The following is a 17,867-nucleotide window of genomic DNA, read 5'->3' as shown; positions in this document are numbered from 1 at the left end:
TAGGAAATCTGGAACATAAGAAGAAGACTTTTATAATGGGGTGTATCAGAAAGGCACATTTGAAGTATGAGTAGTCAAAAGAAAGCCTGAGGGGCGGGGGCTAGAAGTTTTGAATTATAAGAAGAATTGAATCAGGGCTAAATTAAGAAATTAGTGGGCTCAAGGCAAAGATCACATTTTGAAAGACACAATAAACAACTCGAAACGCTATCCTGAAAGTAGCGTACATCAAGTATTCTGAAGAGAGCAGTACAAGTAATACATTTGTACTTATCCTTTCACTACTACAAATGACACTTTGAGACCAATGGGTAAATGTATAGTGGAGATGTTGCCTATAGCAACCAATCAGATTCTAGTTATCATTTGTTTAGTACATGCTACAAAACGATAGCTAGAAACTGATTGGTTGCTATAGGAAGCATCTTCATTTTTCAAACCCACCGGAAACTCGCATCTTGATAAATTTACCTCCATTTCTTACATTATTAGAATTTGGGGAAGAAAGATGAGAGAGCTGTTTGAGCTATGATTACAGCTAGGATTACTTTGGTTATATGTTACATCTGGGATTAAAGTTTGGAGTAGGTTAAGATGTATGGTTGGGCTAATGTTAGGAAGATGTAAGGGGTAATAATAAGACTAGTCATCTCAAATTATTATAATTCCTCCTTAAATTTCATTTAATTTGCAGCTCATTTGGAAAAGGAGATAGCATTCTATGAAATAGTCTTCCTAGGACACGTGTGGTCTCTCCTATTAAGGCTCTATTGTTAGGGAATCTAATGGTGGTCAGTTGGCCTTAGTAGGACATGCTCCTTTTCACCCTTTATTAAGATGCTTCAGAGGAGACTAAGAAATAACTGTTGGGGTGCATCTGTTGTGCAGGAGTGTAGTAGAGGTCTGGTCAGTGATGTGTTGATGTAATGTAAGTTTTATTGCTCACCTTCCCAGCATTTGGTGCTAACTATACTCAGAAAGACGTCAGCAATTAGGTAGTTCTCTCATCCCATATCTGTGTCTTAGTTTTTATAACCGCACCATGTCATCTTCATTTCCCCAGAATTCAGTCTTCTGTCAACCTGTGATAGACGTGATAGTGAGAATAAATGATAGAACCATGTTGATACATGAGGCCTTATTCAGAATTGGGTGAACAAATGAATGACTGAGAATGGGGGCCTCTGTACTCTGACAGCTAGCAAATCTAAAAATGTATTTTGCTTAACCAATAAAGGTATCACTCCTATAATACTTTTGTCTTTTTTGACACAAAAGTATTCAACATCACATATATTTTTCTGGCTGGCATGGTACTGCAATAAAAAAAAATATATATTTTGCTACACATTCAGAATTGGGTATACGTCAACTTAGAGAACATTTAATCTTATCTAGACTTGTGCGATCATATAGTTACATTTAGAGAAGAAAGGATGGCCAATCATAAATTGAGTACAGTAAGAACATGATTGGTTGTTTGTGTATTGACCTTTCCAGCTTATAGTATTTATTTTTTAAAAGGGTAAACAACAGATGTGAAGATTTTTTAATTTAATTACATTTTATATGGTACATGCAACTTTTGCATTTATTAATAACTGTCAACACACTTCATTACGTTACTATACTGTGTACAAATAGGGTAATGAAATGCGACTTTTATATTTACTATTAACCTCTTCAAGCCACATCTCTACGCTATTGAGTGTATAAGTATACACACTTGTACGCCTGGTGAGAATACTGCTGTTATTAACTTGATACATCTTGAGATATGTGCAACTCATCATAGGCATATTAGTACGTTGATCTTTTTTTGCTACAATATTTGTACACCTACACTCAGAGTACAAATGCGTCCAAGTCTAAATATGTGCAAAATAAAGATTGTGCCTTTTGTAAACTGAGCAGTTTACTTACTTGCAGGTTCAATAACATAAGAATAATTCCGCATAGAGAACTGAAGGACAGTTATTATTATTATTACATCTGCTAAAAGGATGGAAACTATCCAACAACATTAGTATTTTTAATTAATTCCCTACATTTGCTGCTCCTCCAAACCTGGTGTCAGAGACAGCTGCCTCAGTTTGCCCTCTGACTGACAGCCGACTACTTCTCAGGAATTTCAGAAGGAAATATTGAGGGTTTAATGACCAAAATTATAGAGAGGAAAGGCATAAAATGCCAAAGAGGGTACATGAAATTTCTAACTGTATATTTGGAGAAAGCCAGCACACCAGAGCTAACGTTATATTGTGTTTTTAATTATTGACATTAATATTCTGCTTCGCAATTATCAATTCATCATTTTATGAACATACAGTGCTATGGGCTCTTCACTAATGCTATACTAATTACAATGTAGAAAATAGGCTCTGACCAAGGATTTTTCAGCAGAGAGACACTGGTGCACTGTACGCACTGTAACTAGTTTATAGATACAACATGTAGCATAAATAAGAAGCATATATACAGACTTTCAGCATTGGCTTATTTTAGTGCTTTTCACTACAGCATAATTTCTGTCCATGAACCAATCCTCGAGTATGTGATATATATGATATTATCTCACGATAGGTACAATAACCCAGAACATGTTATTGTGAATGATGCTAATATAAGCCTTTGCGGAAAGTCTGTGCATGGGCTTTGCCTCTTTATTTTTCTATATGCTATACTTGTTATTTTATGGTGTTTATTTATCACATAATGTTGATATAAAAGAAAATCTATGTCGCTGCTATTAATAAATAAATAAGTGATACTCAGCTCCCCAGCGATACTGCCTGGCGGTGGAAATTCTAAACTTGATGGTTTACCAGGCTAGCGGGGAAGTTTATGCGCATGCACAAACTAGATTGCTGGTTCGCACATGCGCAGTGGAAGTGGAAGCTCGAACCTGGGATTCCAGTTCCACTATCCATAAAAAATAAAAATAAAGAAATATTTGGTCAGATATTTTATTTATGAAAAAATACTTTATTTAAATAATAAAGCATTTTATTCATGAGTCTACTGATAGCGGTACTTGTATGGTTGTTATCCATGATAAATAGGCTTAGGCTTTGCATGGGGAAGTTCCACCAGAGGAAGGATATCGTTAGCAAGAGGGGGGCTTTGATCAATAAACCCCTGTTGCGCAATATTTAAATTAACACAAATCAGCATATATATAAAAAAACATCCTTTCATTCATTTCATAAAGCTAAATTACCCTAGTATAATAACAGTCTTAAATTGCAATTGACAAAATAATATTTTCATTATCTCCAGTTATTACGCACTGTCATCAGCATGGCCATCTACAGAACAATATTCCCCTTATCTCTATTATATGAGGACAATGCAGCTTTGGCTATAACAAACTTCCCATCACAGCTATGAAGAGATGTTTTATTGTCAGCAGAAGCATCAACATCCTCATTTATTGCCATTGGACACTTGTCATCTTGCTCATTCTCATCAGAGCCCATTCAAGATGATGATATTATTACTTATTGTATGTTTAGAAATACAGAACATCCTCGGACACGTGGATCAGCATTCAGGTAAAGGAATCCTCTGTATCATTGCTCTGTGCTTAGTTTCTGACTATATATGTTTAGAAGAGCCACTAATGGACTCTAGAATTCACTCTAGCGTACAAGTAAAATGTAAAATCTAGTGACAAATGTGGTGCTCTAGCTATGGGCTCCTACTACACATTCACTAGTGCCTAATCACCAAATGAAAGGCTTCTTGTTCCCTTAAATCCACTCGCTTTTGCTCGGAAGTAGTTTTGCAATAAAAATCACCTCGTCCCAATATAATTTAAGTATACTACACGACCCTCACACAATCTCACGTTATTCTTATCAAGGTCTTAATTTGTTTTGCACTGAGAATGCCTGCTATCCTCAGCATGGTAAAAAAGCATATTAATATTATTATTATTACCATTTATTTATATAGCGCCACTAATTTTGCAGCGCTGTACAGAGAGCTCACTGACATCAATCCCTGCCCCATTGGGGCTTACAGTCTAAATTCCCTAACACAAACACACACAGACAGACACACACAGACAGACTGGGGTCAATTTGAAAGCAGCCAATTAACCTACCAGTATGTTTTTGGAGTATTGTGCAAAAGATCTAAAATGCTATTTCTAGAGATGCTTGAATTATTTTATTAAGTTTGACTGGCTTCAGGGCCTTTGATTGTATTTGCGGTGCAATCATAATTTTTGGGCTAGTTTAGCTTGGGTAGAACAGCTGCGGCCAAATTCCCAGCTTGAAGTTTGATATTGAAGTTCAAGTTCGAGTTTGCAGATTGCAATTAAAAACAGTTAAAATAAACAATCAAATACTGCATGGTGGAGTTGGTTATTATGTAATGTTTCTAAAGTTTTCTTTAATTCAAATAGTGAACATTACAATTCTAGTCAAAGTATGAGTTCACTGTTTGCATGCAAAACCATTAAAAATGCTATATCATTTTGCCATTTAAGCTCAAACATGTGCAAACCAACTTGAATGTGACTAGACCTGTTTGTGTTGCTTAAATTTAGTTTGTATTTTCTAATCTATCTAAAGAATTTATCACAAATTGTTGAACATTGGAGCCAATCCTCTGGATTCATGCTCTGAAAATGCAAACTGCTTGTGCTGAATTTGGTAGGGGAAATCCTGTATACTAATAGCCATATTTCCTTGTTCTAGGTTGTTAGCAACAGGTAATTCAGTACACTATCCAGGCATGTTAAAAGAAGATATTTTTAATTATAGAACAAATTTGATAAGCTGCTTCTTACACTGCAGGATATATATGTATTAGCAACACTACAAACATATACATACATTACAGTACTTGTCACAATAAGTATATGAATAAGTACTGTTCTAACCCCCTCTCTTGACAACTACTTATCATGTGAGTCCCATTATGGTTCTGAGTTCCTCCTATATCTGGAGCTGGTTGAGAGATAAAGTTGAAGCTGAAGTTTATCTCTTGAGGTTTAATCCACTTCTGCTTCTTGTAGGTCGTCAGTCTACATCTTCTTCCACTACTGGTTGTGGTTGTGGTTATATTTGAGCCATTTGGCTGAAATGATCTTATTCCATGTCTAACTGAAGGTAGTGAAGGTACTACTGTATCTCCTTTGATAGCTAGATCACCTAATTTGGTTTCAATGTTGATTTGTTTATTCGCTAGTGTTTATAATGAGCTTGTTACTCGGAAACATTTGTGAAATTTGAGCGATACATTTTTTTGTTTAACCTTTTATGTTAATCCCCATGGTTCTGCTATGGTCTTGTAATGTGTTGGCACAGAATTGTGCATCCTCTTTGCCTCTTGCTGTAGCCTAGCACAATTCCTTTCTTGATACTCTTATTATTCCTGTTAGTTTGATGTAGTTTCCTGACTAAATTGGATTTATTTAATTGACTCTTTCATGAACTTCCTGTAACTCCATCACATTTCTTTTGAGGTTTTACATTTGCATATGTGCACAATTTGACCATCTATGTCAAGGGAGATAGTACTTATGCTTTTTGATCTTTGAATATAATAGGCCTGGCCTCTTGTGTATATTTCACCATTCTTCCGTGACTGGGGATTCTGTTTTGCCTGATTTGACAACTGGAATTTAGTTGCCGTTAACAACCATTTTTCTTAAGCTTCTGATTTTCTTTGTTGTCCTGGTCTGAACCTGGTAGCAGAAGATAATTTAGGACACTGTCATTATGTTTACTTTAAAAAATATACATTTTTATTGTAAAGCAAATCCTATTGGCTGTTCTTACACTGCTAGCAACAGGCATCTCACTAATTGTCAGTTTCTAGTTTACTATGTCTAAATATTTTCTTTTCTTTTTTTTTTAAATCTTTAACAACTTAACAAAAAAAAGATATAATATGAATAAATATTATTCTAACATTATAGATTTCATTTTACTTCTCTACCTAGAACCAGTCTTCCTCTCTCTCCCTGTCTGTTCATTTGTATGTGTCTTACACTGCTCTCCTTGCAGGCTGAACCAGTGTTTTCAACAGATATCGCCTTCTTCCTGGTGCCAGTAGGTGGACTGGGGCAATATGTCCATATCACCATGTTATCCACACAGGTACTGAAGATTTAGGTAATTACGTAAAAATTAGATAATCTAGAAGTTTAGAGTTCTAAATTATTTTAACTATTAACACTATTAACTCTAAACTTCAAGATTACAAAGAATGAACTTGCTTCAATCAATGGAGTGAATTAAATTACTTAAATTACCGTATATACTCGAGTATAAGTCGACCCAAATATAAGCCGAGGCACATAATTTTACCACAAAAAACTGGGAAAACTTATTGACTCGAGTATAAGCCGAGGGGGGGCTTTTTCAGCATAAAAAATGTGCTGAAAAACTCGGCTTATACAGAAGTATATACGGTAACTATAAAACTAGGGGCCATATTACTAGGGGCACTTTTGGTTCCTCTGACAACTTTTGTACTGGGTGCTGTGAATTTGAAAACAAGTGGATAGCTCTAAGCTCTGTTGTGTAAAAGGGGACCTGGCTAGAGATTGGCTAGACCTAAATTTGCTTTTTCCACCTTTTTATGATGCTCAATAGCACAACCACCACCTTTGGTCTTCATAGTCAGTAACCACTACATCCCGTTTGTCTGAAATAAATATATGGAAAAATATCTCTTCCAGCTGAGCCCATGGCTAAATGTTTGTTATATGTAAATAATAAAGTACTGATTTAGAAATAAATTAGAAAACAATTATGGGCAAAGTGAGTCTGTGGAGCCTGTATAAGGGGCCCTGTTCCTTCAACTGCAGCAGCTTCAACAACTTCAATAAATACAGTATTGTAATGTAGTAAATGTATGGATATCCAATATGCTATTATCTTCTCTGCAGCTTAGTGGTAAGGAGAACTCTCTGCGTATGTTGACTTCTGGGGAGTGGGATGTGACAAGGATTGTAGCATATAATGCTGACAACAAAACAATGTGAGTTACTAGCTCTGTAAGTGTGGAATGATTGGCTGGAAGGTGTGAGGTACAGGAATCCTGTAGACTGTATTCTTCACAATCGTTATCTGCAACACCCCCAGTTTGATTGAGTGTGGATCTAATGTTGATCTAATAATATGTGACATGTCAAGTCAAAACTAACGGTTACGGGAGGCCCATCATAGATATGTCAATATCGTTCCTGGTTAGAACAAAAGTAAATAATACGATAGACTGTAAATATTGTATATGAGTCTCGGTGAAACCAGCTGTTTGGCCCCTCCATTCAATGCTCTTTACAGGTTTATACCTCCAATACTTTTATATGTACCTGGTTCACTGCACTTGTGTCCTCTGTGTCACTCCCTTATTTCTGATTGGATTGTAATTTTTAGGTCCTTCTCTCCATTTGTCTCACATTATGTCCCTGTTTTATCTGTTGAATCTCCGCACATTCTGACTCTTGGTCTGATGCCAGTTATTTCCTGAGCACTGAAGACATGCCCAAGACAAGGCACCTGTACAGGTATGGAGCCACATTTCACGTCACACTCGTAGCACAACGTAGTATACAAACTGTGATATAAACCATAAATCTATACACGTTTTGGGATCTATGTAAAATAATGTATGTATGCTCCTGACCCGTTGGAATTTTGTAAATGGAGAGCTCTTGTTAATGCCACTTTGCAACATGAGAGGTACATGTGTTCGTGTAGGAAAGTACAAACTAAATATCATAAAATTTGGTCAAAATGTTATTGCTCCAGGTACAGGGCATGTTTAGAAGACTCAGCGACTGCTGAATAAATTACTGTAAGGGGGAGGGGAGAAGGAGACTACAGCTGGTCTGTTCTGTGCAACTTATTGATCCGTCTAAATAATTGGATAAGTGTCTGTATCTATTATTCATATTATTATTTTTTTGTCTGTTTTTTCATATTAATGAATTAATGAAGATTCGGGTATTATAAAAAATGCATGTTATGTGTTTTTGTATCAGTATGTATGTATTCTTGTTTTGGGGGGAAACAAAACAAAACAAATAAAAAATATCAGATTTGAATTTTTTTTTTATGGAAGACGGAAAGAAATAATTTTCAGTTTGTATTCGTCAATTACAGCAATAAAACTATTATATTAAATGATTACACTTCAGCAGAGTTCTGATTAAACGGACTTCGTGGCATTTCTAATCGTGTAAAATCAGTTTGTGCCAACATCAACCAAGATCAGTAGTTTCCATAAAAAAATAATGGGTTTCACTTACCTAAATGATCGTACTTTCCTCATATAACGGGTTGTATATGGCATGAGCAGGCGAAATGCTTCACGCATTGTAGTGGCAGAAAAAGCAGTGTTAATGACAGAGTGTTTCTGCTAAATTGCCTTTGATTTGATATTCTGATAAAAAAGCTGCAATACCCTGTTATAAGTAGGTGAATAAAGGTGATTTGCTTTTTGCTGCAGCACATATACAGAAATGCCACTTCTTTCCTTTTTAAGCAGTCTCCTACTTGTGTATTTGTAAAAAGGTCACGTCAAAATTATTGCCTCATTTTTCATTTTCCCATTATCTTGTATATGTTGCAGATTCAGCTAGTTTGATCATGTAGGATTTATTCCAGTATATAAATAATTAATTGTGCACTAGATTAATGCATAGAACAGACAACATTCACATGGGATTTATTCTGGCAATTTGCCTACGTAAGAATTTGAATAATACCATCAAGTATGTATACACAATCCCTTTCCCAGTCTGTCACTCTAGTACTATAGAGAATGTTGCACAATGAGAAGGCATTTTAATGAAATCTGTCAAGAAATATGTTACCTCATAAACTCTGCAGTACTTTGTGTAAATTGTACTTTATTCAGTGAGTGACCTTGCTAAGTTTCCACCGAGGGAGATGCAGTCTACTACATGAGAACTTGGCTTGTTTGCTTTCCATGGTGAAATGGCCCGTAGTCATAATTTCAGTGTAAACGTCATTATCGAATGGAAAACTACTTGTGAAATTATTTTTCATGGTTTGGTTTGGGTAGCAAGAAACAATCAGTAAAATAAGCTGTAGCACCGAGAAGAAAGTCAATATTACCAATGTTTAAACTATTTTGCATTTGTAACCTAATAGTGCTTACTTCAGTGTATATAAGCATTACTATGTGCAACTACAGTTTTTAAGACATGTATTCTGTATGAGTTTGAGCTTATTGTGCTAAATCATAGCCAGGGTTATGTAGGGATGCGTGCCCAGTGTTTCAGATTTATTTATCAGGAATGCAGCACTTTTCTGAATACAGTCATTTTCTATCTATGAATGCAGTGTGGAGACATTAGGTTCCCTAAACCGCACCTGTGTGACCTGTGACCTAGTTCCAGACTGCCATTTTGTGGATGTTATATTCAGTCCTAATGGAAGTTTCTTCATCCTCTTCTGCAAAGGTGAATCATAGCATGATACATGGGAAACGGGGATCTTAACACTACTGATAATACAGATTTGTATGATTAATTAACACTATAAATCTCAGAATACCACCATTCGGTCAGGGATGTGCTTGGCCATTCTGCTTTCTGAGGTGTGCTTTTCATGCACATGTGTTGTGACCATTTTAATGGACAAATATTCTGACCTTTTAAGCACTATAAGATATACTAACAAAGTATCACAGATTTAGACTTTTACATTAAGAAAATTGATTTATAAAATATGTATTCCTTATGTTCTGCCCACAAAAGTCATTGCTTGAGAAGGCTGCCTCAGTTTGCTTCAATGTAGCACCCCTGAATTTAGTATTTTCAGTTTCCTGTGATGAGTGTCACCGCACATCAGTCTAGTGATCATTGTGATATTGCTGTGGTGGAAGTGAGGTTTAATGATAAAATCTTATGAGTGCATTGCTTTTGGACTAGGAAAGTGTATTGTGGATAGTAATCCAATATCTCTCTGTTATGTGTGACAGCCAGCATTGATAAACTGAAGTAAATTCTACTGTAATTCAGTGTCATTGCCATAACAACCTTTTGCTCTGATAAACTATGTTTTATATTCTCTATGATCTATCCTACAGGTCCAGGTGTTCCTCAGGTTTCAGTGCACCAAACACACAACCCTAAAAGTAAGTGTCATCCTCTGTACATAATGAGCTTGTGTTCCAATTATCTCCAGTGTCATGAATCTTCCATAGCGGTATCTAATGAACATGCTAGAACACCCATCTATTGCTGTGCATAGCTGCAGTGGTCATCTTGAGTGGATTACCTACTAGTACCATCTTTACCAGTATTACAGACAATCTATCCTGAAACTTTAATTTAAAGGTATTATTGGGAAATTGATCCCCTTCTCAATAGGTCTTAATTAAAAATGTAAATAATTAAAATAATCTCTGAACTCCGATGGCTTGAGCAATGTATAAGATATCTGGGAATGTTTCAGAGGTCATGGTCCATAAGGCACTTTATCGATCATTTGGAAAGCTCAATAGACCATAAGCAAAAGTTTCCCTTAACTTTAATTAGCTGAACCCTAAACATTCAGAAAGAAGGCAGAGTTTGAGGTAGTTGAAAGGTGGTTTCATTAACCCTTATATAATTTGTAATAAAATCAAATTACAAAACGTAACTATTTTACTTTGACGCCAACGTTCCGATTTAGTAATTATTATAAATACCCCACAAATATACAATAGCAATGTGTAATGCATTGGGACCATATTCTAAAATAGAGCAGCCAATATTAACTACTCTCTCTAAAATTTACCTTAAGAATGAACACAATATCACATACACTTTGGGGTATATTTACCAAACTGCGGTTTGAAAAAGTGGAGATGTTGCCTATAGCAACCAATCCCATTCTAGCTGTAAGTTTGCAAAACGTACTAAATAAATAATAGCTAGAATCTGATTGGTTGCTACTGGCAACATCTCCACTTTTTCAAACCCACAGTTTAGTAAATATTCCCCTTTGTGTTAGTTTAGATTTAATAACTGTGTTAAACAAGTTAAATAATAAAAGGAGAACGACCATGAAATAAAAAAACACGACGTGTAATAGATATATTACAGCAATATAATATTTTGTCCATTGTATAAAATCCCAAAATAAAGACGATAGCTGTCAGACCTTGCTATAAGCCAGTGTTGGCTACCCTGTGTTACTCCAGGGGTTGTGAAACTGCAAGTCCCAGCGTACCCTTACAGTAATAAGCTGCTATATATTGGCAAAGCATGCTGGGACTTGTAGTTTCACAACACCTGGAGTGTCACAGGTTAGCCAACACTGCTATAAGCTCATGCTCACATGCATCATACCCAATTCCAAATAGGCAGATGCTGTTGTCATAGTTTCTAAAATAAATGATGAATACATTATAATATTTATTATTTTGCTGTAATGATTAATATATTAGTTCTGGGGGGGAGGGTAAATATCTTCATATTTTTCCTTTACTCTCTAGTAGAACCTTCTCTGTGTGCTGTGTCCAAATATGTCACAGGGGTAAAATAAAAAAAAGATAGTTTATTGCAATTATCAAATGCAGCGCCAGTAAGATCTTTTAAAGTAAGTTTATAAATAATTTATTTTTATGTGTTAGTGAATTTTTAATTAAATTGATTGCATGCAATATAATTTCAGTGCCTCTCACTAGAGCCTGAATGCAACATAAATACTGTAAATAATGCAAAGTTTTAATAATGGGATGTTAACAATGCAAATAATTATCAAGTCTGCAACCATTAGCTGACTTTATTTCTAATTTAGTTTATTATTACTAACATTTAGTTACATGGCACCTGCATTCTCTGCAGAGCTTAACAAACATAGTAATAAAACAGTACAATCTATAGGGAAAAAGAAGTTTGATGCCTGAGGTTAAATACCACATATTACATATTAGTCAAGCCTGACTGCAATGGAAAAAAAGTGCTTAGTGAGTTATACTATATATATTATTATATATAAATATTGATGTTGCCACAGACATGTCAATCAATAATGACCACAATCTATTAATCAATAATGGCCCTTTTTAATTGTACAGTTTATGCATATCATTGTATAATGTTACTCATGTATTATTCCAGTAACAGTTACAATCACTTCATGCTGCAGAATACTGTTATCTGAGCAGCACAGTCTGTGGGATGCATCAATCCTATGCAGTGGAATAGTGACAATTAGTGGGATATGCAATATTTCCTAGTATACATAGGCTTTAGCTTATTTCCAATTTCATAGATTTCCTAATTCTAGAAGACAACCAGGCTCTGAAAACATCCCTCTACATGAAGGACATGCCAGAGATACTGTACAGAACTGTTCATATTGACGGCTATGGTAAGTATGGTGTTCTTGGTGCCGGTGAGTGCCCAGTATTTCAAAGATGACATCATTAAATGTATATCATGCTGTAAAATTAATTATTTGAAAGCAATACATGATTTTCATATTGAATAAACAAAGTGTACTCCCATGTATGATAGAAACTTTGTTAATAAATTATTGCGCTCGAACATTTCCTTTCATTCTCCCCGTCTGATGCACTCACCCGCTTGCAGCTTATCACAAATTAATTCTGCCTGCAATGAGGAATATCTAGCATTGAGTGTAGGTCGAGCAGTACACATGGGACCATGGGGGGCCCGCACCATCCACTTGACTTGTGTGGCCCAGCAGCTGGAGTGAAACGGTCCAGTAGTGGCCGATCCAGTAGTGGACAATTGGATCTATACCTAGCACTGCTCTCTATACATAGCAACAGAGTGCATTGCTATTAAGTACAGACAGCTCTGTTGTTAGGGCAGGAGGCATAAGTAGAGTTTCGTCATGCACTGCAATAGGCTGTTAATACTAACATATGGGTGGGAATTTTGATTGACAAACCTCAACAGTTCTGGGGTTTGTTCAGCACATGAATATGCGCTAACTAGGTAGGCCTAAGGGGTAACTGTTTATTGGTGTTGATAGAACAGTAATTGCTGCAAAATCTGGACATCAGAGAGTTTGGGAATGAATCACCCATGTCAGGGTCAGACAAGCTGTGCCTGTACATTTGTTGTGGAGCTAGACGTTCCAGCATTAGTAAGGCACTTTTGTAACACAACCACTCTGATGTCACAGATTGTCTAAAAACAACTTTAAATCCATATTAAGCTGCTTACACCTTGGAATTTTAAATGTCACGTAAGCTGGGAAGAAAGCAACGGAGTGATCTAAAGAGAATACATATTAGAAATTTACTTTCTTGGTTACCTTTATTAGGGGGGAGGGGGGGGGGTAGAAGCCAAGTGGGCGGGAGGAGCATTACTCACTGCATACAGGCCCACTGCATTCAGAAAACATGAACGTGACTGTTCATGCGGTCAGTACAAAACAAGAAAGCTATGCTTGAAGGGCTGATTGGGGGGCATCTATTAGGACAGTCACAAGCACCAGGGAGATAAAAATTTTAAACCAGAGAATAGAGGAAACTGAAAGATCCTAAACAGACAGACCCAAGTACACCAGGCATTTCTTATTTAATATACCACAGTCCTAACGTCCACTCACTCGTTAATTCAAAGTCTAAAGAGAATTACCCAAGAAGAGGAAAGCTGTTAAGTTTAAATAAATAAAGGTGGTGACCCTAAAGTGTCAGCCTGTTAGACATTAAAGAGACTTTTCACCTATTCCATGATGCCCATTTTCAGGTTTATCCACAAACCTAGGTACAGATTGAGTTTGCGAGGGCTGGTTCCAGAACAAGGAAGTGAGCGTGAGCCTTGAAATGCAGTAGACGCATTTGCATACATAAAACAGCATTGTGGGTCTGGCACACTTTTTGTGTTTCATAAATGACCTCAAATCCATGTATACAGTAAAAGTCAAGTGGCAAAGGTCAGTAGGCCTGTGATTCTATTACACAGATGTATGTGAAACTGAACAAGGACCAAAAGGATGCAGCTAACCAGAATGCAGCTCACACTGAACAAATAAACTTATATGGTTGTCCCTCCAAATACTTATCCAGAACACAACTCTATGTGCAGACTTCCTTTTAAATATTACCTCATTTCCCTATCTGACAGATTTTCCTGTTCGTCTGACCCTTCCATCAGACTACCAGGACTCACAGTACCCTTTGCTTCTCTGGCTGTAAGTAGCACTAATAACTAGTTTATTATGTTTGTTAGCTTACTCTCCTTTTTTACAGAATTTCAGTATTATACCCAAAGATGGATTTTGGTATTATATATTCTTTCCATTACATTATACATTTTATTGATATAGTATAAGCGCTTTACAACTCAGAGCACAGTAATAAAACAAGCAGAGAGGTCAGAGGGCTCTGTTCACAAGTTTATAGTCCTGCACTTGGTCCATACTTACGTAAAGCAGAGGCTTCAAGGTGCATTCATTGTCATTAACTGAAATGAGAACATGTTAAATGAACTGGCCGGATACCCAGAAGAATATGATCTACTCAGGGTTTGTGGTGAAATAAAAATAATGCAGATATGTGTCGTGAGTTGCGCTATGTGCCCTTGACCCCTCTATGTTAATATTTTGTGGTGTCTGAAAAAAAGACATGCTGGTCTTAATAACCAGCATGTCATAATGCGCACAGGCATCTTCTTGAATAATCCATGTAGAAACAACCTTGTAGTTACCTTATTCTACCAGCATAATAATTCTCTGTCTTCATATAGACACATTTCCAGAGAACATCTGGGGATTTCCATAGTAACCTTATGCTTTCAACACTGTTGATAAAGTTTGAAATGGAATCAAATAATTTTTTAATGCTCCTGCTATTGTAATATATTATTGAACATAACTTTCCAAGCCATAATAATATATATTTCCCTTACACGCAGGCCAGAAACTCCAGGTTCTCAGCAGGTGACAGAGGAATACTCTCTTGGATGGAACACTGTGCTTGTAAGCTCTCTCCAGATAATTGTGGCACATTTTGATGGACGGGGATCCAAGAATCAAGGTCTGCATTTGCTCCATGAAACGGACCGGAAGCTTGGTTCTGCCGAGATTAAAGATCATACGCTTCTGTTACAGTACGTGTAGTTTATATATGCACTATTTAGGGTGTCAAGACTGACTTAATTTAATTCAATATCATAGGGTATGAATTTAAGTAATTTATTTAAGATCAACACAATAGACAACTGTTTAGCTCTAATTATTTCCTTGTGAAATATTAATAGGTTCACTGCTTATCGTGGGCAACAAGGCCATTTTATTTGCCCTACATGTTGCACTTTGCATTTGCATAGAAGAGAAGGATGACTAAGTTATCATCCTAAATGCATCACCTACCCCTCTTTGCACTCCCCTGATATTATCATATCAAAATATTGGTGTGCAGGCTTACATAGCTGGTTGATGCTGAAAAGCTTGTGTTCAAGAAAAATCCTCTGAAGAGCCTGTGTGAATTATCAGTGATTATAAGAATCACTATATTATGTGGTTAAGGGAGGAAATCACTCCTAGTCCGGACAGTCACAGATAAGCATCTCTAGTGAACCATATGTTGTCACTAGTACATGAGCCACACGGATACAGCTATATGAACATTTAGTCCAGGAGTACACATGTGACAGTGCCCTGCAACATTGCTCTTGCATCTCACTGATGCATCAGAAAGGCAGCGCTCCAAATTCCTCATTAAAATAATGCATCTATTGGCAACGGCTCCAAACATTTGACAAGCACATGAAGACTTATATGGTGGTAAAACAGCTATTTTAAGCCTAACAACCGACCCTTTGTCAATCTCCCATCTAACGGCATGAAAATTATATAACGTAATCTAAAATATAATACTAATACTTTTTAATCAATTTAATTACATGCTTAGTCAGTAACATTAGTAATATGTGTTCTTTCCTTGTTTGATTGTGCCTCCTTGCAGTGAGACAGAAACTGGGACATAGAACACAACACCAACCAAATTACTCTCTGTCATAAGTAAATCTTCCCATTCCACAAGGGCTGTAAAATGTAATATAGCGTAAAGTACATAAATCGATTACTTTAAGCAATGTAAATTACAGACTGCTTCTAAACTCAAAAATCCCTTTGCAATATCATTGTTATAGCTATGTATGACAGTATATAAACAACACACGCATAGTGCATGTTATCAAAGCATTCCGAATTATTAAAACTAGTTCTTATAGGGACTTCCAGCAACTAAATACATCTCAAGCAGTAGAAGTCTCTTTCTAAAAATCTTCTATTTTCAGCAGAAACGTTGAACAAATGCCAATGTCTGAAGACAGAGATAAATGCAGAATCTATCATTTGATTAATCTGTAAGAAATATAGACCAAGACCAGAAGCATAGTAAATATTTTGTACAAAACATTAGATAGATGCAGACATTTCATAGTCCATATTTCAATTGGATCTACTGAATTTAATTTTCAGAGTGGCATAATTTTCAAGTACTTTTTTTTTTTTACATTTAAGTAACAAAAGGTGATCATCCTCCTAAGGACCATAACCAATGACTTGAATCCTCAATAGGCTAACAGAATACCCTGCCAAAAAGGCCCAGAGAGAAATACATCTACACTCTGTCAGGAACCCCTCCAACCAGTACAACACCACCCGGAGTCTACTCTGACAGTCAGGTGTTCACTGGAGCCCCTAGTTGTGGGGACTTGGCTGCAGACTACAGAGGGTCGTGTGGCATGTACCAGCTGCGGGGAACCCAGGAGCAGAGGATAATGGCAGACAGCAATTCCAAAGAACAGGCCGAGGTCAGGGGTCACTTGCTAGGAAGAATCGTCAGGAAACACGCCAAGGGTCGAGGTCACGGGCAAATCAGCAGAAACAGAGGTACAGGCCAAAAGGTCAAGGGCACAGGCAAAAGACAAATCCAGGAAACAGGCAGGGGTCATACACGGCAGGCAACAATCCAAAGGCTTAACACCAAGAGTACAGGAGTACAGCAGGCAGCAACACAGGAATCTGGAAGCTATAACCGGCAGGGAGGCTAAGCCCTCCGTGCCTTAAATAGTACAAGCAGCCAATCAGAGCCTGGAAAAATTCTTCAATGAGTTTGCGGGCATGTAAGCGTCTCCACGGAATCCAGGATCTTTCCTCCTGGCCACGATCTTTCCACTGAACTAAGAAGTGGATTTGCCCCTGGACCTTTTTGAAGTCCAGAATCTTCTCCACCAGGAATTTCCTGTGGCCCTCTGGGATGACAGGCTGAGATCTGCGTACGTAACGGATCCTAGACTTACGTGCAGGAATAGCCGGCTTCAGGAGAGAACAATGGAAGGTATTCGGCATCCTAAGTGACTGAGGAAGCTTTAGCCTGAAGGCGACAGTATTGACCTGTTTGGTGATCAGGAATGGGCCAATAAATCTAGGGCCCATTTTTTTGCAGGGCTGTTTGTGCTTGATATTGCGAGTGGATAACCAGACTTTTTGCCCCACCTTAAATGAACAGTCCTTCCGATGACGGTCCAAAAATTTTTTGGACTGGAACGAGGCCCGTACAAGTGCAGTGTGAACCTTTTTCCAAACGGTTTTGAGATATGTAGCTGTGGAATGGATCTCCGGAAGACCAGAATAGTTGAGGGATGATAACGAATTGGATCTTGGATGGAAGCCAAAATTACAGAAAAACGGAGAGACTTGAGTGGAGGAATGAGATGCGTTATTGTAGGCAAACTCAGCCCACGGAAGCAATGATGACCAATTGTCTTGAAATTCTGTGATGTAGAAACGTAGAAATTGTTCCAACGACTGGTTCACTCTCTCAGTCTGTCCATTAGATTGAGGATGATAGGCCGAGGAGAGACTGATGTTAATCCCCAGAAGACTGCAGAAGGAGCTCCA

At 37.1% G+C, this 17,867-nt stretch overlaps 2 protein-coding genes across 2 annotated transcripts in view; both read left to right on the top strand.

Moving 5' to 3' along the window:
* Positions 1–5,092, top strand: part of LOC142139835 (inactive dipeptidyl peptidase 10-like) — a 58,942-nt gene extending 53,850 nt beyond the window's left edge. The window contains exons 10-11 of the mRNA XM_075197703.1: positions 3,516–3,554; positions 5,027–5,092. Coding sequence (XP_075053804.1) covers positions 3,516–3,554; positions 5,027–5,092 — 105 coding nt within the window. The remainder of the gene's footprint in view (positions 1–3,515; positions 3,555–5,026) is intronic.
* A 7,183-nt stretch (positions 5,093–12,275) lies between these two features.
* LOC142139833 (inactive dipeptidyl peptidase 10-like) lies at positions 12,276–15,077 on the top strand. Its single transcript, XM_075197702.1, has 3 exons — positions 12,276–12,353; positions 14,084–14,150; positions 14,873–15,077. The coding sequence occupies exons 1-3, from the start codon at positions 12,302–12,304 to the stop codon at positions 15,075–15,077; spliced, it is 324 nt and encodes a 107-aa protein (XP_075053803.1). The 5' UTR covers positions 12,276–12,301.
* The last annotated feature ends 2,790 nt before the right edge of the window (positions 15,078–17,867 follow it).

The sequence above is a fragment of the Mixophyes fleayi genome, chromosome 2, assembly GCF_038048845.1.
Source record: "Mixophyes fleayi isolate aMixFle1 chromosome 2, aMixFle1.hap1, whole genome shotgun sequence".
NCBI classification, from domain to species: Eukaryota; Metazoa; Chordata; class Amphibia; order Anura; family Limnodynastidae; genus Mixophyes; species Mixophyes fleayi.
The sequence above is the reverse complement of the archived record's forward strand: the minus strand, read 5'-3'. Positions and strand labels throughout refer to the sequence as shown.

Bases quoted from the DNA above. Each gene is read 5' to 3' on its own strand.
- LOC142139833 (XM_075197702.1), top strand. From the start codon at position 12,302: ATGAAGGACATGCCAGAGATACTGTACAGAACTGTTCATATTGACGGC. The intron at 12,354-14,083 runs GTAAGTATGGTG...CCTATCTGACAG, and splicing joins TGTTCATATTGACGGCTATG to ATTTTCCTGTTCGTCTGACC. The intron at 14,151-14,872 runs GTAAGTAGCACT...CCTTACACGCAG, and splicing joins TACCCTTTGCTTCTCTGGCT to GCCAGAAACTCCAGGTTCTC.